The sequence below is a fragment of the Macaca thibetana genome, chromosome 7, assembly GCF_024542745.1.
Source record: "Macaca thibetana thibetana isolate TM-01 chromosome 7, ASM2454274v1, whole genome shotgun sequence".
NCBI lineage: Eukaryota > Metazoa > Chordata > Mammalia > Primates > Cercopithecidae > Macaca > Macaca thibetana.
In genome coordinates this window covers 40616334-40643140 of record NC_065584.1, presented here as the reverse complement: position 1 = coordinate 40643140, position 26807 = coordinate 40616334, and the positions used below count along the sequence as shown (strand labels likewise).

Below are 26807 nucleotides of genomic sequence, written 5' to 3'. Positions count from 1 at the left end.
GAGTTTACCATCTACTAGCAGAGGTAAGGCAAATATTTAAATATCTATAGCATAAGATGGAGAGTGATAGATACCAGAAGACAAATATAAACAAGGTATAACATTACTTTAGAGATGGAAGAGATTATTCCTGCCAGTAGATAACCATGCTGCAATTTCCAAACAAGAAGAAAAAAAAAAGAAAAGGAGGGGCCAAGATGGCCAACTAAAAACAGCTACGGTTGGAGGCTCCCACGTAGAAGAATGAAAACAGCGAGTAAATCCTACACCAGCAACTGAGGTATCCAGGTTCTCTCACTGGGACTGACTAGGCAGTTGGTGCAACCCATGGTGAGTGAGGAAAAGTAGAGTGGAGTGACAGCCAACCCAGCATCCACACAGGGGAAGGGGAACTGCCACTCCCAGCCAAGGGAGGTAGTGAGTGTGCTACCCCACCTGGGGAACCATGGTTTTTCCATGGATCTGTGCAACCCACAGATCAGGAGATCCCCTCATAAGCCCACACCACCTGGGCCTTGGTTCCCAAGCACAGAACTATGCAGATTCTTGGCAGCTGTTCAACTGGAGACTGCCTAAGACTACCAAGTTCCTAGGGGAAGGGGTGGCTGCCATCGCTGCAGCTGCCTGCTGCCAAAGATGACTGAGCTCCCAGTGGGAGGAGCGGCTGCCATCACTGCAACTGCCTGCTGCCTAAGACAACTGAGCCCCTGCAGGAAGAGATGGCTGCCATCACTGCAGCTCCAGTCTGCCATTTTAGAGAGGATAATAAATGACCTGATGGAGCTGCGAAACACAACACAAGAACTTCATAATACAACTATCAGTATCAATAGCTGGATAGACCAAGGAAAGGAAAGAATTTCAGAGCTTGAAGACTATCTTGCTGAAATAAGACAGGCAGACAAGATTAGAGAATAAAGAATGAAAAGGAATGAACAAAACCTCTGAGAACTATGGGATTATGTAAAAAGGCCAAACCTACAACTGATTGGGGTACCTGAAAGATGGAAGAATGGAACAAAGTTGGAAAACGTACATCAGGATATCATCCAGAACTTCTCCAACCTAGCAAGGTAGGCCAACATTCAAATTCAGGAAATCCAGAGAACCACAGTAAGATACTCCATGAGAAGAAAGATCATCCCAAGACACGTAATCATCAGATTCTCCAAAGCAAAAATGAAGGAAAAGTATTAAGGGCAGCCAGAGAAAAAGGCCAGGTCACCTATAAAGGGAAGCCCATCAGACTAACAGTGGACCTCTCAGCAGAAACCCTACAAGCCAGAAGAGACTGGGGGCCAATATTCAGTATTCTTAAAGAAAAGAATTTCCAACTCAGAATTTCATAACCAGCCAAACTAAACTTCATAAAGTGAAGGAGAAATAAAATCCTTTTCAGAAAAGCAAATGCTGAGAGAATTTGTCACCACCAGGCCTGCCTTGCAAGAGCTCCTGAGAGAAGCACTAAATATGGAAAGAAAAAACCAATACCAGCCACTACAAACACACACTAAAGTACACAGACCAATGACATTTCGAAGCAACTACATCAGCAAGTCTGCAAAATAACCAGCTAGCATCATGATGACAGGATCAAATTCATACATATATTAACCTTAAATGTAAATGAGCTAAATGCCCCCAATTGAAAGACATAGAATGGCAAGCTGGATAAAGAGTCAAGACCCATCAGTGTGCTGTATTCAAGAGACCCATCTCATGTGCAAAGACACACATAGGCTCAAAATAAAGGGATGGAGGAAAATTTACCAAGCAAATAGAAAGCAGAGAAAACCAGGGGTTTTCTCTAACAATCTTAGTGTTTGTTTTTCTAACAATCATAGTGTTAAAGTCTTACAAAACAGACATTAAACCAAAAAGAAAGATCAAAAAGACAAGTGCATTACATAATGGTAAAGGACTCAATTCAACAAGAAGTGCTAACTATCCTAAATATACAGGAGGATGCAGATTCATAAAACAAGTTCTTAGAGACCTACAAAGAGACTTAGACTCCCACACAATAATAGTGGGAGGCTTTAGCACTGCACTGTCAATATTAGATCACTGAGACAGAAAATTAACAAAGATATTCAGGACCCAAACTCAACTCTGGATCAAGTGGACCTGACAGATACCTACAGAACTCTCCACCCAAAAACAACAGAATATATATTCTTCTTTGTGCCACATGTCACTTACTCCTAAAAAGATTGCATAGTTGGAAGTAAAACACTCCTAGCAAATGCCAAACAACTGAAATCGTAAGAAACAGTTTCTCAGACCACAGTGCAATAAAATTAGAACTCAAGGTTGAGAAACTCACTCAAAACCACACAACTACATGGAAATTAAACAACTTGCCCCTGAATGACTCCTGGGTAAATAACAAAACCAAGGCAGAAATCAAGAAGTTCTTTGAAACCAATGAGAATAAAGAGACATTGTGCCAGAATCTCTGGGACACAGCCAAAGCAGTGTTAAAGAGGGAAAGTTATAGCACTAAACACCCACATCAGAAAGTTGAAAGATCTCAAATTGACATCCTAATATCAAAACTAAAAGAACTAGAGAATCAAGAGCAAAAAAAAGGCCAAAGCTAGCAGAAGACAAGAACTAACCAAGATCAGAGCAGAACTGAAAGAGACAGAAACGAAAAAAACCTTTAAAAAAAAATCAGTGAATCTAGGAGCTGTTTTTATGAAAGAAAATTAATAAAGTAGACCACTAGCTAGACTAATAAAGAAGGAAAGAGAGAAGAATCAAATAGACACAATAAAAAATTATAAAGGGGATATCACCACTGACCCCACAGAAATATGAACAACCATCAGAGAATATCTGTGCAAATAAACTAGAAAATCTAGAAGAAATGGATAAATTCCTGGACACACATACGCTCCCAAGACTGAACCAGGAAGAAGTTATTCTCTGAATAGACAATAACAAGTTCTGAAAGTGAGGCAGTAATTAATAGCCTACCAACCAAAAAAAGCCCAGGACCAGATGGATTCACAGCCGAATTCTACCAGAGGTACAAAGAGGAGCTGGTACCATTTCTTCTGAAACTATTCCAAACAACTGAAAAGGAGGGACTCCTCCCTGACTCATTTTATGAGGCCAGCATCATCCTGATGTCAAAACCTGGCAGGGATACAACGAAAAAAGAAAACTTCAAGCCAATGTCACTGATGAACATCGATGCAAAAATCCTCAATAAAATACTGACAACCTGAATCCAGCAGCACATCAAAAAACTTATCCACCATGATCAAGACAGCTTCATCCCCAAGAGGCAAAACTGGTTCAACATATGCAAACCAATAAACGTGATTTATCACCTAAACAGAACTAAAGACAAAAACCACGTGATTATCTCAATAGATGCAGAAAAGGCCTTCGATAAAATTAAAATTCCCTTAATGTTAAAAACTTTCAATAAACTAGGTTTTGATGGAACATACCTCAAAATATAAGAGCCATTTATGACAAACCCACAGCCAATATCATACTGAATGGGAAAAAGCTCAAAGCATTCCCCTTGAAAATCAGCTCAAGACAAGGATGCCTTCTCTCACCACTCCTATTCAACATAGAATTGGAAGTTCTGGCCAGGGCAATCAGGCAAGAGAAAGAAATAAAGAGTATTCAGATAGGAAGAGAGGAAGTCAAGCTATCTCTGTTTGCAGATGACATACTGCTATATCTGAAAACCCCATCATCTCAGCCCCAAAGCTTCTTAAGCTGATAAGCACCTTCAGCAAAGTACAAAATCAATGTGCAAAAATCACAAGCATTTCTATACACCAGCAGTAGACAAGCAGAAAGCCAAATCATGAATGAATTCCCTTTCGCAATTGCTACAAAGAGAATAAAATACCTAGGAATACAGCTAACAAGGGAAGTGAAGGACCTCTTCAAGGAAAACTACAAACTGCTGCTCAAAGAAATCAGAGAGCACACAAGCAAATGGAAAAACATTCCACACTCATGGATGGGAAGAATCAATATCATGAAAATGGCCATACTGCCCAGAGTAATTTATAGATTCAATGCTATTCCCATTAAACTACCCTTGACATTCTTCACAGAATTAGAAAAAACTCCTTTAAAGTTCATATGGAACCAAAAAAGAGCCTGTATAACGAAGACAATCCTAAGCAAAAAGAACAAAACTGAAGGCATCATGTATCTGACTTCAAACTCAACTACAAGGCTATAGTAACTGAAATAGCATGGTATTAGTACAAAAACAAACACATAGACAGTGGAGCAGAATATAGAACTCAAAACTAAGACTGCACATCTACAGCCATGTGATCTTCAACAAACCTGACAAAGCAATGGGGAAAGGATTTGCTATTTAATAAATGATGCTGGGAGAACTGGCTAGCTGTATGCAGAAAATTGAAACTAGACCCTTTCCTTACACCTTGTACAAAAGTTAACTCGAGATGGATTAAAGATTTAAATGTAAAACCCAAAACTATGAAAACCCTAGAAGAAAATCTAGGCAATACCATTCAGGACATAGACACGGACAAAGATTTCGTGACAAAAACGTCAAAAGCAATTGCAACAAAAGCAAAAATTGACAAATGGGATCTAATTAAAGAGCTTCTGTGCAGCAAAAGAAACTGTCATCAGAGTGAAGAGACAAACTACAGAATGGGAGAAAATTATTGCAGTCTATCCATCAGACAAAGGTGTAATATCCAGAAACTACAAGAAAAAAATAACCCCATTTAAAAGTGAGCAAAGAATATGAACAGACACTTCTCAAAAGAAGATATACATGCAGCCAACAAACCTGTGGAAAAAAGCTCAACATCACTGATCATTAGAGAAAAGCAAATCAAAAACACAATGAGATACCATCTCATGCAGTCAGAATGGCAGTTATTAAAAAGTCAAGAAACAACAGATGCTGGCAAGGTGTGGAGAAATGGGAACTCTTTTACACTGTTGGTAGTTCAACCATTGTGGAAGACAGTGTGGTGATTCCTCAAAGACCTAGAACCAGAAATACCTTTTGATCCAGCAATCCCATCACTGGGTATATACCCAAAGGAATATAAATCATTCCTTTATAAAGATACATGCATGTGTATGCTCATTGCAGCACTTATTCACAATAGCAAAGACGTGGAATCAACCCAAACACCTATCAATGATAGACTGGATAAAGAAAATGTGGTACCTATACACCATGCAATGCTATGCAGCCATAAAAAGGAATGAGATCATGTGCTTTGCAGGGACAGGGAGGGAGCTGGAAGCCATTATCCTCAGTAAACTAACACAGGAACAGAAAACCAAACACTGCATGTTCTCACTTAAAGTGGGAGTTGAATAATGAGGACACATGGGCACATGGCGGGGCAACAACACACACTGGGTCCTGTCGGGGTTGCAGGGAAGGAGAGCATCAGAAAGAATAGCTGGGCCTAATACCTAGGTGATGGATTGATCTGTGCAGCAAACCACCATGGCACAAGTTTACCTGTGTAACAAACCTGCACATCCTGCACATGTATCCTGGAACATAAATAAAATAAAGTAAAAAAATAAAACTTACAGAACCATCAGGTGGTTTACTACCCTCTCTTTCTTCCTTCCTTCCTTTCTTGCTTCCTTCCTTCCTTTTTCTCTTTCTCTTTCTTGGTCTCTTTCTCTTTGTTTTTCTTTCCTTTCTGCTGGGCTGTTATATATTCTTCATGGCAGGGTATATTTTACTCTCAGTATCCCAAGTCCCTAACTGTTCCTGGTTCATGAAGTGCACTCAGTCAATATTTGTTGAATGGATATGTGTATCATCAGACTTGCTGTTTAATAAGAAAAGGCCTATTACAAAGCATATTCAACAGATAAAACCTATATAACTAAGAAGCAGGATTTTCTTCTCAGAAACTAAACATATTTTTAAAAGACAACTTTTGTAAGATTATATCCAATTTGCACCATACAGTGCAGCCTATCACAAAAAAAAGTTCTAATCTGAGACCTATAAAGCTGAATAAAAAGCAGAAGCAGCAATCTCTATCATTCTGCCTTGACAATGATTTTTTTTATATTTTAATGAGTAGGTCAAGACCTCAATGAAAATGAGTTACAAATAAATTTATATTTCAATTGTCAGTGATTGGTGAATTACATAATCCTTTTTGAAGTGTTCACCCACAATTTGAATAGAAAATTCTATGTAGCACTAAATAATCTCTAAGGTTTTTCAAACTTTGAAAATTTTGCGATTTTGATTGACCATGAGAAGAAATCACATATTAATAGTATAAGCAACTTTGTATATATTTTTCTTAGGTGCCTATGACAATGTCATTAGTCTTAGAATGAAAACCCTTTGGGGTAGTGCCTTTAAGTCAATTCATTGAACATGTCTGGAGCAGCCCCTAGGATTGGAGTAGGAGTGCTAAATTTAATAAGTTGCAATGACAAGAAACTCACAATCTTATGAAGGATACATATAATCATTATAAAGTGGTTTAAAGAGATGGGAGCTTATGTATTTCACATATCTAAGTCTGGAGCCACGCAGTCTAGGGTGTTTTTGTTGTTGTTGTTGTTGTTGTTTGAGATGGAGTCTCGCTCTGTCGCCCAGGCTGGAGTGCAGTGGCGGGATCTCAGCTCACTGCAAGCTCCGCCTCCCGGGTTCACGCCATTCTCCTGCCTCAGCCTCCCGAGTAGCTGGGACTACAGGCGCCCGCCACCTCGCGCAGCTAGTTTTTTTGTATTTTTTAGTAGAGACGGGATTCCACCGCATTAGCCAGGATGGTCTCAATCTCCTGACCTCGTGATCCGCCCGTCTCGGCCTCCCAAAGTGCTGGGACTACAGGCTTGAGCCACTGCGCCCGGCCCAGTCTAGGGTTTTTACAGCAGCTCTACATTGTTATCAGGGACTTGGATTCTTTTTTCTTTTCACCTTTCTATACTTACTGCATGGGCTTGCATCTTCGTAGTTCAGAAGTGGCTACAGCACCTTCCAGTCCCCAGTGTCAGCCCAGCTCCCAGTTCCAGCCATGTTCCAGGTAGAAAAAACGGTAGATGGGCAAAAGCTTTTTTCTCTTAAAGCTTCATATCTTCATCTTTTTATTTGTAAGAGGAAGCCTGCCCCAGGGACTTATTCCTACCCCTGATTGGCCAGAATTATATCATACGGCCACTCCTAGCTGCTTATGAAGGGGATTGTGGATAGCAGGTAGGAGAGCTAAGCAGCAGTATTTGCAGTTACTACTTTTTGTTAACTCTTTGGGATGTAGGCTTATATGGCTCCAAGGAAAAGGTCCAGTTATTTATATATGAAGATATAATACTCCAAGAAGTTCCTTCTTGTCATTAAATTATGCATTTATTAATTCAACAAATACTATTTTTTGTTTGCTAATATGTGCCAGATGGTGTTCTAAGTACTGCGGACAAAAACAGTAAACAAGACAAAGTCGCTGCTCTCATGGAACTTTATGTTCTATTGAGAAGAGGAAGACTATAAACAAATATCAATATACATATTTATATTTATATATTTTACATATTGGTTATGAATATCCATATTATGTATGTACATGGGTATGTATATAGCTATGAAGAAAAGAAAAGTAGGGTAAGGGAAATAAAGAGTGATGGTGGGTATTATTCCATAGAGAGTGCTCAACAAATTTCTCTCTGATGAAGTGATATTTGAACAGAGACCTGAAAGAAGTGATGTATAGATGGGGAAATGAGAGACTATCTGGGGAAGAATGGTTCAAGCAGAGGAAACAGAAAGTACAAAGACCCTGAGGAGAGATTAATTTGGCATGATCAAGTAAAAAAAAGGAACCAGTATGAGTAAAGCACAGTAAACAAAGAGGGAATGTTAGGAGGACAATGGGAGCCATAATATTTTGAGCTTATAGGCCATAGCAGAGATTTTATTGTAAGGGACATGGAAAGTCATTAGAGAGCTATGAGCAGAGATTAGCACAATCCAGTGATTCAAAGAATCATTGTAACTGCTGTGTGGAGAATAAATTGTAGTATGACAAGGATAGAAGCAGAGAGACCAGTTAGGATGCTATTCAGTTTCCCAGGAAATCAGTGATGGTCTCAACTATTATAGTAGTCATCGAAGTGGTGAATAATTATCAGATTCCAGATATATTTTAAAGATAGTTTAAATATATAAGAATCAAGTATCTTGCAAGGTTCTGGCTTAATAACTGGAAGAATGGAGTTGCTATTTACTGAAATGGGAACTGCAAGAGAATAAGTCATTGTATGGGTAGAATAGGAGGATGGGGAATTAAGAGTTTGTTTTGGGACATTTTAGGTTTGAGTTGCTGGTTGCACATCCAAATGCATGTTGGATGATATAAAAATGTAGAATTGAGGGTAGAGGTTGAGATTGGAGATATAAAATTAGTAGTTTTAATGTATGGATTATATGAATGCTTTGGGACTAAATATGGTTACCTGTGGAGTCGATAGCTAAATAATAATATTTCTTCATAACTTTTTTCAGAGGAGAGAAAATTTCCTATGGTATCCTAAATAAATTGAAGTTTGGGGACTTCATTTTACTAACTAGTGCATTAAGTATTCAAAATTTTGTGTAGTAGTTGAGTACATGAACTCTGAAGCCAAAATTACCTAGTTTTGAATCTTAGCTCTTCTGTTACTAGCTCTGTGATTTAGGAAATGATACATAATTTCTCTAAGCTTCTCTTTCCTCACCTATAAATAAGGGTAATTATGGTGCCTCACCATAAGGTTGTTGGGAGGATTAATGAGTTAATTTAGTATACTGCCTTGACACATAGAAAGAGCTCAAAAAGGATTAGTCAATGTCATCATTGAATTTTGCTAAGTTTTGACACATGATATAACACTGCTAACTTGATTTAATGTTCCCTATATTTTGCAGGCAGGAGAAACAGTTTCTCACCTGCTAATCTTCATTTGGGGACATTTGAAATTGGGAGTTGTGATATTGTAAGTCATTGCCACTTTTTAATCAGTGTTACAGTATCATATTCTTAGTTAATTATCTTACTGTTCAGGTCACAGTGCTGTCGATATCACCAAGGTGGCCAGAAGACACCGTATGTCTCCTTTTCCTCTGACATCTATGGACAAAGCCTTTATCACAGTCCTGGAGATGACTCCGGTGCTTGGGACAGAAATCATCAATTACCGAGGTACTGTTATATTTGACCATTGCCCTTACTTTTCTTCATTTTTTACCAAATAAGATTCATGTAACATTAATACACAGTTTTCCTGAAAAAGAAAGATTATTAACTATTATTACAATTATCATCATTCTTTTTTTTTTCTTATTTCTACTCAATAAGAAAAAGGCTAAGGGTTCAGCCTTAACAGTATACAGAGTAAAATCCATGAAACTGCCTTTTCATTAAAAAAAAAAAAAAAAAAAAAGGAAGAAAATCAGCTGTGTTTCTGCTGTCCATCAAAATACCAATACTGCAAACTAAAGAAAGGGCTGTCAGCACTGAGTGAGGAAAGTAAACTCTGAGTCTATGTGATGTCCTTTCTGTCAGAAATGGGAGACAACTAATATGTCTTGTAATCATCTTTTTCTGTTTGGAAAACCTGTATTTAAATGTAAATACAATGTATTTACATACATTGTAAATAAATATTAAAAATATGTTAATTTATCCATGGATAACTAAGACAATGGAAAGGTAGCATTCCCCAGTATTTTGTTTTTAATTAACAACTTCCATTTCTAAACATTCAGCATAGGAGTTGTATTCAGGCATCCAGTTGCAGAAGACCAGACTGCTGAGGAGAACTTCCAGCCAATAAAGCTTGAGGTTTCTTCCCAACACCAAAAAGAGGAGTTGTATTTAGTGCAATCTGAATAAAATATAGTTTCTTAATTTGTTATGCAGAAAGAACACAACAGAATTAATTTTATAAATAAAAAACTTGATAGAATCATAAAATATTCAAACTACAATGAACAGTAGAGAGCACAAACACCCTAATTTTTTTGCAAGGAAACTCAAACTCAGAATAGCAGAAAAGGAATAGGATTAAGGTCTCAAGATTTACATTCTTCCTTTTACTACATAATTGTGCTCTCTTCTTCCACCATTAAATTATAAAAAATAATGCAACTAACACAATGGTGCCAGATTTTAGCTCTTTTCTCTGTGTCCCCACTTAGACAAGAATCGTTATTATAGTTTGCCCTTATCCTACATCTTTGGTTCACATTCTTTTAGATATGCATATCATTAGGCTTAAAGCATTTGTTTTTCTTTTACTCCTCAGTAAAGATTAGAAAACTCACTAGAGTAGGGATTAGTCAGGAATTAACTGTGTGATTTCAAAACAATTTTAATAGAGTAGTTTTGTTTATCATCAAATGTAGAATGTTGAGATATTTATTGATATCAGTAGAAACCAAGACATTTTCAGAAAATATGAATGTAAACTTAAGTTATAAAAAAATTAATACTACTTTTCCTGTTATAAAAATAAATAAACCATTCCTGTTTTTTTTTTTTTTTATAATTTCAGAAGAGTTTCCCTTAACATCAGTCCTTAGAAAAATCTCACCATGTATTCCAGGTCACATTTAAAGAGACATTCTGGTTGTTTTTTTTTTTTAAAAAAAAAGGTTGGAAATTGCCATTTCATTTTTCCTCTAGAGAAAAATTCTGTCAGATGTATTCTCTTTTCCCTTCATGTGCTTCTTTCCCATTCATTTATTCATCAAATCAGTTGTCACTTATACGTGAGCAGACTCTTCATAGATGGATAACTTTTTGTCAAGTGTTTCCACCTATGATGATGAAAAATAATAATGAGGTTTGCATTGAACCTTTGAGTTGAATCAAACTCAATTTTTTGTGTGAAAGGGTATTGTAATTAGACCCCCTAGGCACTTTGATTAGGTGTTTAGAAAACATCATATATAGAAACATAATTTACTTTGTTCAACAAATATTTAATAAACATCAAGTAGATGTCAGATACTATGTTAAGTCCTGTATTTGCAAAGATGAATAAAAATAAAACTCCTGCCCCGTGGATTTCATGGGCTAGTGCAGAAGAGATAGGTAAATTAATGTGGTACTTGTCTCCTCTAATTGGCTCCTTTACAGGCTTGCCTTCCTTTGTCAATTCCTTGAAAAGCTTTCTTTACAGTTTTTTTTCTTTGGCCCTTTTCACATCTTGTCCATTGACTTCAGATGGCCTCATGCAGGCTAGTAGTTTCAGATACCATTTATAAGGTGAATTTTAAATCAATACCATTGCCCAGAGCTTGTCCAAGCTCCAAACTCATATTCTAAATGTATTACATATCTGCTGCTAGTAAATATAACATGACAAATACTAAACTTATTTTCTCTACTTCTACAATACTTGTGTTTTTACATCCTCTTAAAACTGTCCCTTGTTCTGCATTCCCTCTGTTATTGTTTTATTTTAGGTTTTGTTTTTTTTTTTTTTTTTCTGAAATGGAGTTTCACTCTTGTTGCCCAGACTGGAGTACAATGGCACAATCTCGTTTCACGGCAAACTCCACCTCCTGGGTTCAAGTGATTCTCCTGCCTCAGCCTCCTGAGTACCTGGGATTACAGGCGTGCACCACCATGCCCAGCTAATTTTGTATTTTTAGTAGAGACAGGGTTTCTCCATGTTGGTCAGGCTGGTCTCAAACTCCCGATCTCAGGTGGTCCGCCCACCTCGGCCTCCCAAAATGCTGGGATTACAGGAGTGAGCCACTGCACCTGGCCCAGTTTAGGTCTTTATTATTAACTTCCTAGACAATTGTAACAGACTCCCCTCCCCCCAATTAACTTCGTCCCAATCCATTCTCCAATTTGATGCCAAAGTAATCTGTTCAAATTTGCTAATTTGTTATTCACACTCCCTACACGCAAGTCTTCAGCTGTTTTTCTATAACCTCAAGATAAAATTCAAACTCCTTGACATGTCATGAAAGGCTTTTTATAACCTGATTTCTTCTAATTTTTTTTTGTTTCTTCTCTTACCTCCTTATCGTCAGACCTTACTTCTCCCTAAACATGACATGATAATTCTTACTTCTTATTCTCTCTTACCCCTAAGCCTTTATTTATATATCTTTTTTTTTTTAAGAGACTAGGTCTTACTATGTTTCCCAGGCTGGCCTTGAACTCTTGGCCTCAAGCGATCCTCTCGCCTCGGTCTCCCAAAGTACTAGTATTACAGGCATAAGCCACCAAGCCTGGCCCCTTTCCTTATATAGTTTTCTCTTGGAAAAACTTTATCTTACTTCTCTACATATTAACTACTGTGTAACTACCACATATTCTTTTTTTTTTTTTTTTTTTATACTTTACATTCTAGGGTACATGTGCACAACGTGCAGGTTTGTTACATATGTATACATGTGCCATATTGCTGTGCTGCACCCATTAACTCGTCATTTACATTACGTATATCTCCGAATGCTATCCGTCCCCCCTCCCCCCTCCCCCTTCCCCACAATAGGCCCTAGTGTGTGATGTTCCCCTTCCTGTGTCTATGTGATTCTTTGTTCAGTTCCCACCTATGAGTGAGATCATGCGGTGTTTGGTTTTCTGTTCTTGTGAGAGTTTGCTGAGAATGATGGTTTCCAGCTGCATCTGTGTCCCTACAAAGGACACGAACTCATCCTTTTTTATGGCTGCATAGTATTCCATGGTGTGTATGTGCCACATTTTCTTAATCCAGTCTGTCACTGATAGACATTTGGGTGGACTCCAAGTCTTTGCTATTGTGAATAGTGCTGCAGTAAACATATGTGTGCATGTGTCTTTATAGCAGCATGATTTATATTCCTTTGGGTATACACCCAGTAATGGGATGGCTGTATCAAATGGTATTTCTAGTTCTAGATCCTTGAGGAATCGCCACATTGTTTTCCACAATGGTTGAACTAGTTTACAGTCCCAACAACCGTGTAAAAGTGTTCCTATTTCTTCACATCCTCTCCAGCACCTATTGTTTCCTGATTTTTTAATGATTGCTATTCTAACTGGTGTGAGATGGTATCTCATTGTGGTTTTGATTTGCATTTCTCTGATGGTGAGTGATGATGGGCCTATTTTCATGTGTCTGTTGGCTGTATGAATGTCTTCTTTTGAGAAGTGTCTGTTTATATCCTGTGCCCACTTTTTGATGGGGTTGTTTGTTTTTTTCTTGTAAATTTGTTTGACTTCTTTGTAGGTTCTGGATATTAGCCCTTTGTCAGATGAGTAGATTGCAAAAATTTTCTCCCGTTCTGTAGGTTGCCTGTTCACTCTGATGGTAGTTTCTTTTGCTGTGCAGAACCTCTTTAGTTTAATTAGATCCCATTTGTCAATTTTGGCTTTTATTGCCATTGCTTTTGGTGTTTTAGACATGAAGTCCTTGCCCAACATGCCTATGTCCTGAATGGTATTGCCTAGGTTTTCTTCTAGGGTTTTTATGGTTTTAGGTCTAACATTTAAGTCTCTAATCCATCTTGAATTAATTTTCGTATAAGGAGTAAGGAAAGGATCCAGTTTCAGCTTTCTACCTATGGCTAGCCAATTTTCCCAGCACCATTTATCAAATAGGGAATCCTTTCCCCATTTCTTGTTTTTGTCAGGTTTGTCAAAGATCAGATGGCTGTAGATGTGTGGTATTATTTCTCAGGGCTCTGTTCTGTTCCATTGGTCTATATCTCTGTTTTGGTACCAGTACCATGCTGTTTTGGTTACTATAGCCTCGTAGTATAGTTTGAAGTCAGGTAGCGTGATGCCTCCAGCTTTGTTCTTTTGACTTAGGATTGTCTTGGCAATGCGGGCTGTTTTTTGGTTCCATATGAAGTTTAAAGCAGTTTTTTCCAATTCTGTGAAGAAAGTCATTGGGAGCTTAATGGGGATGGCATTGAATCTATAAATTACCTTGGGCAGTATGGCCATTTTCACGATATTGATTCTTCCTATCCAGAGCATGGTATGTTCTTCCATTTGTGTCTTCTTTTATTTCACTGAGCAGTGGTTTGTAGTTCTCCTTGAAGAGGTCCCTTACATCCCTTGTAAGTTGGATTCCTAGGTATTTTATTCTGTTTGAAGCTATTGTGAATGGGAGTTCATTCATGATTCGGCTCTCTGTTTGTCTGTTACTGGTGTATAAGAATGCTTGTGATTTTTGCACATTAATTTTGTATCCTGAGACTTTGCTGAAGTTGCTTATCAGCTGAAGGAGATTTTGGGCTGAGATGATGGGGTTTTCTAAATATACAATCATGTCATCTGCAAACAGGGACAATTTGACTTCTTCTTTTCCTAACTGAATACCCTTATTTCTTTCTCTTGCCTAATTGCCCTAGCCAGAGCTTCCAACACTATGTTGAATAGGAGTGGTGAGAGAGGGCATCCCTGTCTTGTGCCAGTTTTCAAAGGAATGCTTCCAGTTTTTGCCCATTCAGTATGATATTGGCTGTGGGTTTGCCATAAATAGCTCTTATTATTTTGAGATACGTTCCATCAATACCGAATTTATTAAGAGTTTTTAGCATGAAGGGCTGTTGAGTTTTGTCAAAGGCCTTTTCTGCATCTATTGAGATAATCATGTGGTTTTTGTCATTGGCTCTGTTTATATGCTGGATTGCATTCATTGATTTGCGTATGTTGAACCAGCCTTGCATCCCAGGGATGAATCCCACTGGATCATGGTGGATAAACTTTTTGATGTGCTGCTGGATTCGGTTTGCCAGGATTTTATTGAGGATTTTTGCATCAATGTTCATCAGGGATATTGGTCTAAAATTCTCTTTTTTTCTTTTGTCTCTGCCAGGCTTTGGTATCAGGATGATGTTGGCCTCATAAAATGAGTAAGGGAGGATTCCCTCTTTTTCTATTGATTGGAATAGTTTCAGAAGGAATGGTACCAGCTCCTCCTTGTACCTCTGGTAGAATTCGGCTGTGAATCTGTCTGGTTCTGGACTTTTTTTGGTTGGTAGGCTATTAATTATTGCCTCGATTTCAGAGCCTGCTATTGGTCTATTCAGGGATTCAATTTCTTCCTGGTTTAGTCTTGGGAGGGTGTAAGTGTCCAGGAAATTATCCATTTCTTCTAGATTTTCTAGTTTATTTGCGTAGAGGTGTTTATAGTATTCTCTGATGGTATTTTGTGGGGTCGGTGGTGATATCCCCTTTATCATTTTTTATTGTGTCTATTTGATTCTTCTCTCTTTTCTTCTTTATTAGTCTTGCTAACAGTCTATCAATTTTGTTGATCTTTTTAAAAATCCAGCTCCTGGATTCATTGATTTTTTGGAGGGTTTTTTGTGTCTCTATCTCCTTCAGTTCTACTCTGATCTTAGTTATTTCTTGCCTTCTGCTAGCTTTTGAATGTGTTTGCTCTTGCTTCTCTAGTTCTTTTAATTGTGATGTTAGAGTGTCAATTTTAGATCTTTCCTGCTTTCTCTTGTGGGCATTTAGTGCTATAAATTTCCCTCTACACACTGCTTTAAATGTGTCCCAGAGATTCTGATATGTTGGATCTTTGTTCTCACTTGTTTCAAAGAACATCTTCATTTCTGCCTTCATTTCATTGTTTACCCAGTAGTCATTCAGGAGCAGGTTGTTCAGTTTCCATGTAGTTGAGCGGTTTTGATTGAGTTTCTTAGTCCTGAGTTCTAGTTTGATTGCACTGTGGTCTGAGAGGCAGTTTGTTATAATTTCCGTTCTTTTACATTTGCTGAGGAGTGCTTTACTTCCAACTATGTGGTCAATTTTGGAATAAGTGCAATGTGGTGCTGAGAAGAATGTATATTCTGTTGATTTGGGGTGGAGAGTTCTGTAGATGTCTATTAGGTCCGCTTGGTGCAGAGTTGAGTTCAATTCCCGGATATCCTTGTTAGCTTTCTGTCTCATTGATCTGTCTAATGTTGACAGTGGGGTGTTAAAGTCTCCCATTGTTATTGTGTGGCAGTCTAAGTCTCTTTGTAAGTCTCTAAGGACTTGCTTTATGAATCTGGGTGCTCCTGTATTGGGTGCATATATATTTAGGATAGTTAGCTCTTCCTGATGAATTGATCCCTTTACCATTATGTAATGGCCTTCTTTGTCTCTTTTGATCTTTGATGGTTTAAAGTCTGTTTTATCGGAGACTAGGATTGTAACCCCTGCTTTTTTGTTGTTTTCTGTTTGCTTGTTAGATCTTCCTCCATCCCTTTATTTTGAGCCTATGTGTGTCTCTGCATGTGTGATGGGTCTCCTGAATACAGCAAACTGATGGGTCTTGACTCTTTATCCAATTTGCCAGTCTGTGTCTTTTAATTGGACCATTTAGTCCATTTACATTTAATTTTAATATTGTTATGTGTAAACTTGATCCTGTCATTATGATATTAGCTGGTTATTTTGCTCGTTAGTTGATGCAGTTTCTTCCTTGCATCGATGGACTTTACATTTTGGCATGTTTTTGCAATGGCTGGTACCCGTTGTTCTTTCCATGTTTAGTGCTTCCTTCAGGATCTCTTGTAGGGCAGGCCTGGTGGTGACAAAATCTCTAAGCATTTCCTTGTCTGTAAAGGATTTTATTTCTCCTTCACTTATGAAACTTAGTTTCACTGGATATGAAATTCTGGGTTGAAAATTTTTTCCTTTAAGAATGTTGAATATTGGCCCCCATTCTCTTCTGGCTTGTAGAGTTTGTGCCAAGAGAGCTACTGTTAGTCTGATTGGCTTCCCTTTGTGGGTAACCCGACCTTTCTCTCTGGCTGCCCTTAACATTTTTTCCTTCATTTCAACTTCGGTGAATCTGACAATTCTGTGTCTTGGAGTTGCTCTTCTCGAGGAGTATCTTTGTGGCATTCTCTGTATTTCCTGATTTTGAATGTTGGCCTGCCTTACTAGGTTGGGGAAGTTCTCCTGGATGATATCCTGCAGAGTGTTTTCCAAGTTGGTTCCATTTTCCCCGTCACTTTCAGGCACCCCAATCAGACGTAGATTTGGTCTTTTCACATAATCCCATACTTCTTGGAGGCTTTGTTCATTTCTTGTTATTGTTTTTTCTCTACACTTGTCTTCTCGCTTCATTTCATTCATTTGATCTTCAATCACTGATACTCTTTCTTCCAGATGATCGAGTCAGTTACTGAAGCCTGTGCATTTGTCACGTATTTCTCGTGTCATGGTTTTCATGTCTATCAGTTCTTTTAAGGTCTTCCCTGCATTGATTATTCTAGTTATCCATTCATTCATTCTTTTTTCAAGGTTTTTAGTTTCTTTGCGCTGGTTACGTAGTTCCTCCTTCAGCTCTGAGAAGTTTGATCGACTGAAACCTTCTTCTCTCAACTTGTCAAAGTCATTCTCCATCTAGCTTTGTTCTGTTGCTGGCAATGAACTGTGTTCCTTTGGAGGGGGAGATGCGCTCTGATTTTTTGAATTTCCAGCTTTTCTGCACTGCTTTTTCCCTATCTTTGTGGTTTTATCTGCCTTTGGTCTTTGATGATGGTGACGTACTGATGGGGTTTTGGTGTGGGTGTCCCTTCTGTTTGTTAGTTTTCCTTCTAACAGTCAGGACCCTCAGCTGCAGGTCTATTGGAGTTTGCTTGAGGTCCACTCCAGACCCTGTTTGCCCGGGTCTCAGCAGCGGAGGCTGCAGAAAATAGAATATTGCTGAACAGTGAGTGTTGCTGTCTGTTTCTTGCTCTGAAAGCTTCATCTCAGGGGTGTACCCAGCCGTGTGAGGTGTGGGGTGTCGGTCTGCACCTCGTGGGGGATGTCTCCCAGTTAGGCTACTCAGGGCTCAGGGACCCACTTGAGCAGGTAGTCTGTCCGTTCTCAGATCTCAACCTCTGTGCTGGAAGAACCACTGCTCTCTTCAAAGCTGTCAGACAGGAACTTTTACATCTGCAGAGATTTCTGCTGCTTTTGGTTTAGCTATGCCCTGTCCCCAAAGGTGGAGTCTACAGAGGAAGGCAGGCCTCCTTGAGCTGCAGTGGGCTCCACCCAGTTCGAGCTTCCCGCTGGCTTTGTTTACCTACTTAAGCCTCAGCAATGGTGGGCACCCCTCCCCCAGCCTCGCTGCTGCCTTGCAGTTAGATCTCAGACTGCAGTGCTTGCAATGAGGGAAGCTCCGTGGGCGTGGGACCCTCCAGGCCAGGTGTGGGATATAATCTCCTGATGTGCCATTTGCTAAGACCCTTGGTAAAGCGCAGTATTAGGGTGGGAGTTACCCCATTTTCCATGTGTTGTGTGTCTCAGTTTCCCTTGGTAGGAAAAGGAATTCCCTTCCCCCTTGTGCTTCCCAGGTGAGGGGATGCCTTGCCCTGCTTTATTCAGCTCTTGCTGGTCAGGCTGCACCTGCAGACCAGCATCGACTGTCCAACATGCCCCAGTGAGATGAACCCAGTACCTCAGTTGAAAATGCAGAAGTCACCCATCTTCTGTGTCACTCACGCTGAGAGCTGGAAGCTAGAGCTGTTCCTATTCAGCCATCTTCCCACTCAGCTCACCACATATTATTTAAGATCAAGCTTAAGATGTTTCTCCTTTATGAAGTCTTTCCTGATGTCTGCTTCCCCCTTTCCCTAGCTGGGTTAAACACTCTTCATTCATGTTCCCATAGCACCTTGTTCATATGTTTTATGAAACAACTGACTGAAATATTTGTTCACTATTAATTTTAAATGCCCTAATAAATAATGTGGACATTTAAAAAAAGCAGAGTGCTGTAAGTGTGAATCACTGTAAATTTAATTGTCATAAGTCAAATAAAGCCTAGAAAAAAGGATAGATGTTCATCCTCACTACACTTTAGAGCATTTTCTTTACCAAGTATATTTGCGTTTTAATGAGCAAACCTTTATAGTTTGTTTTGATTTCAGCTAGATGCACCTCTAAACTATTTAATTTCATTCATTAATCACTGAGTATGAAAAAGTATTTGGGAGAACCAAAAGGCCTTCACATTCTATGAAATTACAAATATTTTGCCTCTAACACCTACAATCACAGAAGCCCTTAGAGGAAAGCCAATGTTGTGTAAGGAAAATCTAGCACCAACTGAATCTATTGATACATTTGAAGCTGGGACATCTGTAAAATGATTTTTTTATGTCTAAGAAGGTTCAGTAATAATCTCAGAAAACTAAGGACTTAACATGTAGAGAAAATGCTGAAAGTGATTGTTGTGAAGGTCATAGGCATAGGGAACTTCAGAATTTCTCTAAGGAATTTCAGAGTGTGTAGTACATGAAACACTTTGGATATAATAGAGTAAGAAGGTAACTTGAGATCAAATGTGCATTTTTTAATGGGTCTGTTGGCTGCATAAATGTCTTCTTTTGAGAAGTGACTGTTCATATCCTTTGCCCACTTTTTGATGGGATTGTTTGTTTTTTTTTCTTGTAAATTTGTTTAAGTTCTTTTAGTAGATTCTGGATATTAACCCTTTGTCAGATGGGTAGATTGTAAAAATTTTCTCCCATTCTGTAGGTTACCTGTTCACTCTGATGGTAGTTTCTTTTACTGTGCAGAAGTTCTTTAGTTTAATTAGATCCCATTTGTCAATTTTGCTTTTGTTGCCATTGCTTTTTGTGTTTTAGTCATGAAGTCCTTGCCCATGCCTATGTCCTGAATGGTATTGCCTAGGTTTTCTTCTAGGGTTTTTATGGTTTTAGGTCTAACATTTAAGTCTTTAATCCATCTTGAATTAATTGTTGTCTAAGGTGTAAGGAAGGGATCCAGTTTCAGCTTTCCAGTTTCAGCTTTCTACACATGCCTAGCCAGTTTTCCCACCACCATTTATTAAATAGGAAATCATTTCCCCATTTCTTGTTTTTGTCAGGATTGTCAAAGATTAGATGGTTGTAGATGTGTGGTATTTCTGAGGCCACTGTTCTCTTCCACTGGTCTATATATCTGTTTTGGTACCAGTACCATGCTGTTTTGGTTACTATAGCCTTGTAGTATAGTTTGAAGTCAGGTAGCGTGATGCCTCTAGCTTTGTTGTTTTTGCTTAGGATTGTCTTGGCAATGTGGGCTCTTTTTTGGTTCCATATGAACTTTAAAGAAGTCTTTTCCAATTCTGTGAAGAAAGTCATTGGGAGCTTAATGGGGATGGCATTGAATCTATAAATTACCTTGGGCAGTATGGCCATTTTCATGATACTGATTCTTCCTATCCATGAGCATGGTATGTTCTTCCATTTGTTTGTGTCCTCTTTTATTTCACTGAGCAGTGGTTTGTAGTTCTCCTTGAAGAAGTCCCTTATATCCCTTGTAAGTTGGATTCCTAGGTATTTTATTCTCTTTGAAGCAATTGTGAATGGGAGTTCACTCATGATTTGACTATCTGTTTGTCTGTTACTGGTGTATAAGAATGCTTGTGATTTTTGCACATTAATTTTGTATCCTGAGACTTTGCTGACATTGCTTATCAGCTTAAGGAGATTTTGGGCTGAGATGATGGGGTTTCTAAATATACAATCATGTCATCTGCAAACAGAGACAATTTGACTTCCTCTCTTCCTATTTGAATACCTTTATTGCTTTCTCTTGCCTGATTGCCCTGGCCAGAACTTCCAATACTGTGTTGAATAGGAGAGGTAAGAGAGGGCATCCTTGTCTTGCACCAGTTTTCAAAGGGAATGCTTCCAGTTTTTGCCCATTCAGTATGATGATACTGGCTGTGGGTTTGTAATAAACAGCTCTTATTATTTTGAGATACGTTCCATCAATACCTAGTTTATCAAGAGTTTTTAGCATGAAGGGCTGTTGAGTTTTCTCAAAGGCCTTTTCTGCATCTATTGAGATAATCATGTGGTTTTTGTCATTGGTTCTGTTTATGTGATGGATTGCATTTATTGATTTGCATATGTTGAACCAGCCTTTCATCTCATGGATGGCCTTTCATCTCACAGATGGAGCCGACTTGATCGTGGTGGAGAAGCTTTTCAATGTGCTGCTGGATTCAGTTTGCCAGTATTTTATTGAGGATCTTTGCATCAATGATCATCAGGGATATTGGTCTAAAATTATCTTTTTCTTGTGTCTCTACCAGGCTTTGGTATCAGGATGATGCTCTCCTTATAAATTGAGTTAGGGAGGATTCCCTCTTTTTCTATTGATTGGAATAGTTTCAGAAGGAATGATACCAACTCCTCTTTGTACCTCTCATAGAATTTGGCTGTGAATCCATCTGGTCCTGGACTTTTTTTTGGTTGGTAGGCTATTAATTATTGCCTCAATTTCAGAGCCTATTATTGGTCTATTCAGAGATTCACCTTCTTCCTGGTTTAGTCTTGGGAGGGTGTATGTGTCCAGGAATGTATCCATTTCTTCTAGGTTTTTTTATTTTATTTGCACAGAGGTGTTTATAGTATTCTCTGATGATAGGTTGTATTTCTGTGGGATTGGTGGTGATATCCCCTTTATCATTTTTTATTGCATCTATTTGATTCTTGTCTCTTTTCCTCTTTATTATTGATTCTTCTCTCTTTTCTTCTTTTTTGCTAGCAGTTGAATTTTGTTGATCCTTTCAAAAAACCAGCTCCTGGATTCATTGATTTTTTTGAAGGGTTTTTCATGTCTCTATCTCCTTCAGTTCTCCTCTCATCTTAGTTATTTCTTGCCTTCTGCTCACTTTTGAATTTGTTTGCTCTTGATTCTGTAGATGTCTATTAGTTCTGCTTGGTCCAGAGCTGAGTTTGAGTCCTGGATATCCTTGCTAACCTTCTGTCTTGTTGATCTGTCTAATATTGACAGTGGGGCGTTAACATCTCCCATTATTATTGTGTGGGAGTCTAAGTCTCTTTGTAGGTCTCTAAGGGCTTGCTTTATCAATCTGGGTGCTCTTGTATTGGGTGCATATATATTTAGGATAGTTAGCTCTTCTTGCTGCATGGATCCCTTACCATTATGTAATGGCCTTCTTTGTCTCTTTTGATCTTTGTTGGTTTAAAGTCTGTTTTATCAGAGATTAGGATTGCAATCCCTGCTTTGTTTTTTTTTTTTTTTTTTTCTTTGCTTTCCATTTGCTTGTTAGATCTTCCTCCATCCTTTTATTTTGAACCTATGTGTGTCTCTGCACATGAGATGGGTCTCTTGAATATAGCACACTGATGGGTCTTGACTCTTTATCCAACTTGCCAGTCTGTGTCTTTTAATTGGACCATTTAGTCCATTTACATTTAAGCTTAATATTGTTATGTGTGGATTTGATCCTGTCATTATGATGTTACCTGGTTATTTTGCCTGTTAATTGATGCGGTTTCTTCATAGCATTGATGGTCTTTACAATTTGGCATGTTTTTGCAGTGGCTGGTACCAGTTGTTCCTTTCCAAGTTTAGTGCTTCCTTCAGGAATTCTTGTAACACAGGCCTGGTGGTGACAAAATCTCTAAGCATTTGCTTGTCTGTAAAGGATTTTATTTCTCCATCACTTATGAAGCTTAGTTTGGCTGGATATGAAATTCTGGGTTGAAAATTCTTTTCTTTATGAATGTTGAATATTGGCCCCCACTCTCTTCTGGCTTGTAGAGTTTCTGCCGAGAGATCCACTGTCATTCAGATGGGCTTCCCTTTGTAGGTAACCTGACCTTTCTCTCTGGCTGCCCTTAACATTTTTTCCTTCATTTCAACTTAGTGAAATTGACAGTTATGTGTCTTGGGGTTGTTTTTCTCAAGGAGTATCTTTGTGGTGTTCACTGTATTTCCTGAATGTGAATGCTGGCCTGCCTTGCTAAGTTGGGGAAGTTCTTCTGGATAATGTCCTGAAGAGTGTTTTCCAACTTGGTTCCATTCTCCCCATCACTTTCAGGTACACCAATCAAACATAGATTTCATCTTTTCACATAGTCCCATATTTATTGTAGGCTTTGTTCATTTCTTTTTACTCTTTTTTTCCTAAACTTGTCTTCTCGCTTTATTTCATTAATTTGATCTTCAATCACTGATATCCTTTCTTCCACTTGTTTGAATCAGCTATTGAAGCTACTGCATGCGTCCCGAAGTTTTCGTGCCTTGGTTTTCAGCTACATCAGGTCACTTAAGGTCTTCTCTACACTGTTTATTCTAGTTAGCCATTCATCTAACCTTTTTTCAAGGTTTTTAGCTTCCTTGTGATGGGTTAGAACACACTTCTTTAGCTCAGAGAAGTTTGTTATTAGCAGCCTTCTGAAGCCTACTTCTGTCAACTCGTCAAAGTCATTCTCCATCCAGATTTGTTCCATTGCTGGTGAGGAGCTGCGATACTTTGGAGGAGAAGAGGCGCTCTGGTTTTTGGAATTTTCAGCTTTTCTGCTCTGGTTTCTCACCATCGTTGTGGTTTTATCTACTTTTGGTCTTTGACGTTGCTGACCTACAGATGGGGTTTTGGTGTGGCTGTCCTTTTTGTTGATGTTGATGCTATTCTTTTCTGTTTGTTAGTTTTCCTTCCATCAGTCAGGTCTCTCAGCTGCAGATCTGTTGGAGTTTACTGGAGGTCCACTCCAGACCCTGTTTCCCTGGGTATCACCAGCAGAGGATGCAGAACAGCAAATGTTGCAGAACAGCAAATATTGCTGCCTGATCCTTTCTCTGGAAGCTTCATCCCAGAGGGGCACCTGCCTGTATGAGGTGTCTGTTGGCCCCTACTAGGACGTGCCTTTCAGTTAGGCTACACAGGGTTCAGGGACCCACTTGATGAGGCAGTCTGTCTGTTCTCAGAGCTCAAAGGCCATGCTGGGAGAACCACTGCTCTCTCAGAGCTGTCAGACAGGGACGTTTAAGTCTGCGGAAGTTTCTCCTGCCTTTTGTTCAGCTATGCCCTGCCCACAGAGGTGGAGTCTATAGAGGCAGTAGGCCTTGCTGAGCTGTGTTGAGCTCCACCCAGTTCAAGCTTCCTGGCCACTTTGTTTACCTTCTCAAGCCTCAGCAATGGTGGACGCCCCTCCCCCCACCAGGCTGCAGCCTGGCAGGTCTATGTCAGACTGCTGCTCTAGCAGTGAGCAAGGCTCCGTGGGTTTGGGACCTGCCAAGCCAGACACGGGAGAGAATATCCTGGTCTGCCAGTTGCTAAGACCATGGGCAAAGCAAAGTATTTGGGCAGAAATGTCCCATTTTTCGAGGTACAGTCTGTCACGGCTTCCCTTGGCTAGGAAAGGGAAATCCCCCGACCCCTTGCACTTCCCAGGTGAGGCCCTGCCCTGCTTCGACTCACCCTCCATGCACCGCACCCACTGTCCAACCTGTCTCAATGAGATGAACCAAGTACCTCAGTTGGAAATGCAGAAATCACCCATTTTCTGCATCGATCATGCTGGGAGCTGCAGAACAGAGCTGTTCCTATTTGGCCATTTTGGAACAGAGTCCCAATAATATTCTTAAAGTTAGACAAATAGTTATGGTTACAACTAGAACCCAGAATCCTTAACTCCCAATCTGGTGTTCATTTCACTATAGCATACAGCATCTCAAATCAATATAAAAATTATTCTTGGCCGGGCGCGGTGGCTCACGCCTGTAATCCCAGCACTTTGGGAGGCCAAGGCGGGCGGATCACAAGGTCAGGAGACTGAGACCACAGTGAAACCCCGTCTCTACTAAAAATACAAAAATTAGCCGGGTGCGGTTGCAGGCACCTGTAGTCCCAGCTACTCGGGAGGCTGAGGCAGGAGAATGGCGGGAACCCAGGAGGCAGAGCTTGCAGTGAGCCGAGATCGTGCCGCTGCCCTCCAGCCAGGGGACAGAGCGAGACTCCGTCTCAAAAAAAAAAAAACCAAAAATTGCTTATACAGCAAGTGCCTAGATGTGTTTGCATGTATAAGATGTTTTCTGTTTTTCTATTTTGACTACCAATGAATTTTCTATTGTCTCTGGTCTGTCTTTTAGCATATTACTATTTTCAGCTCCTATCTGAAAGCAGGGATTTTAAGGAACAAGTATTCCACTGGTAGACATTCCTGGCATAACCATGGATGATAACATTTGTAAGACTACCATTTATGATTCATTTTCTTTATTTGTAAAATGCATGACATGAATAAATTACAACTTCACACTTGGTACAGTACTAACTTCTGTAAGGCAGATTAAAATATTTGGCACCATTCCCTGAAATTCCCGATCTTTTTCTATATACGGTGGAAAAAACTATGAGCTTTTTTTTAATAGAAAGGATTTTGCTGTCTTGGGAACTTTATTTTAGATTATAAGCTCTAAGCTTTTTTAAGGTTACATGATTAAAGACTTCAGTGCCTCTGACCTAGGTTCTTTGTTTTTCCACTTTAGCAGTTCTAGTCAAGGAACCTTTAAGTTTTGCTGTTGGAACTAAGTTTGGAGCAGTGAAGTATCTCTTTTAGAATACCGACCACAGCACAAAGGCCCATGTTCCCATCTCTGACTTCTAGCTAGTTAGCTATCTGAGCATAGGTAGTTACCTTAAGCTGAGATTGGCTTCCCTTTAGAAGAAGTTCTGAAGCTCTTGATTCTAAGTAGTAGGAAGTCCTCACCAAGGTCACTGGGGGTTCATTAACTGTTCCGGATGGTTCAGGGGCTGTCAGAGAATAAGGAAAAAAGATATAAGGTATACTTAGAAGTAGTTTTGCCATCAGACACTCTTTGGCTCTATCTTTTACTTGCTCTACCTTTTACTAGCCAAGTGACCCCGGACAAGCTACTTAACCTTTCTGGGTCTTATCTCCCTCCTACGCAAAATGGAAATAATGTCTACCCAATATAGGGTTATTGTAGGATACTATTAAAGGAGATAATATTGTATAAATAATTTTATTTTCACTAACCTGCTCTATTTGGAATTTAGCAACTGCTTCCCTTTCCTTTACTCTCCTAATATGGGAATTCTAAGGTCATAACCCTGAGATAGCGCTTGTAAATTACAGAGTCAAAGCTAAAATTGGCTCAGCTCCATTTGTTGGCCTACATTTGGATGCTGTATGCATTTTGATGTAATCAGATTTTAATTCCACCCAGGTCATTCAGGAATATATCTCTGTCTCATTAGAAAATTTAATTAAGCAGCAGTTTTGTTTTTTTTTTTAATTTTTGCTCTTCTCTGATTGAGCTGCACAAAATTGAAGCAAAGAATTGAGATAGCTATGCAAATATTTCCAATGAGAAAGCATATATTTTTATTATCCAAATTACTGCCTTCAGTTTCTACCTTCAGTCTAGTAAGGTCTTCACTTAGAATGATTCTACTTGCAAAGAGATGTTGGTCTGTGCTGGCATTTGCTGTCTATTTTTTAATTTTCTCCATGAATGTGGACTCTTAAACTCATTCATATTTCCCTTCAGGTATTCATATCTCTTTAGACTCGTCATTCCATGAACTTCATTACACCACTAAAATATACACATCTCATTATATCCTTCTACTTCTGCATCTTATTATATCATTACCTTTGTACTCCCTGCATTCTTCAAAATGTATATCTTAATCCCTCAATATATCTTTGTGACATACATGTGTGTATATATATGTGTGTGTGTGTGTATATATATAAAATCACAAGTTGTAACCAATCATGGTATCCTCATTTTCAAAAATTATGTTACCGGCCGGGCACAGGGGCTCACGCCTGTGATCCCATCACTTTTGGAGGCCGAGGCAGGCAGGTCATGAGGTCAGGAGTTCGAGGCCAGCCTGACCAATGTGGTGAAACCCCATCTCTACTAAAAATACAAAAATTAGCCAGGCATGGTGGTGCATGCCTGTAATCCCAGCTACTTGGGAGGCTGGGGCAGAAGAATTGCTTGAACCCGGGAGGCAGAGGTTGTAGTTAGCTGAGATCAGGCCATTTTACTCCAGCCTGGCAACAGAGGGAGACT

General features: G+C 39.2%; 1 protein-coding gene across 20 annotated transcripts in view; it reads left to right on the top strand.

The window, feature by feature from the left end:
• Positions 1-26807, top strand: part of GPHN (gephyrin) — a 736147-nt gene that overhangs the window by 599241 nt on the left and 110099 nt on the right. For all 20 annotated transcript variants that reach the window (XM_050797033.1, XM_050797030.1, XM_050797026.1 and 17 more), the window contains one exon: positions 9054-9191. In XM_050797033.1, coding sequence (XP_050652990.1) covers positions 9054-9191 — 138 coding nt within the window. The remainder of the gene's footprint in view (positions 1-9053; positions 9192-26807) is intronic.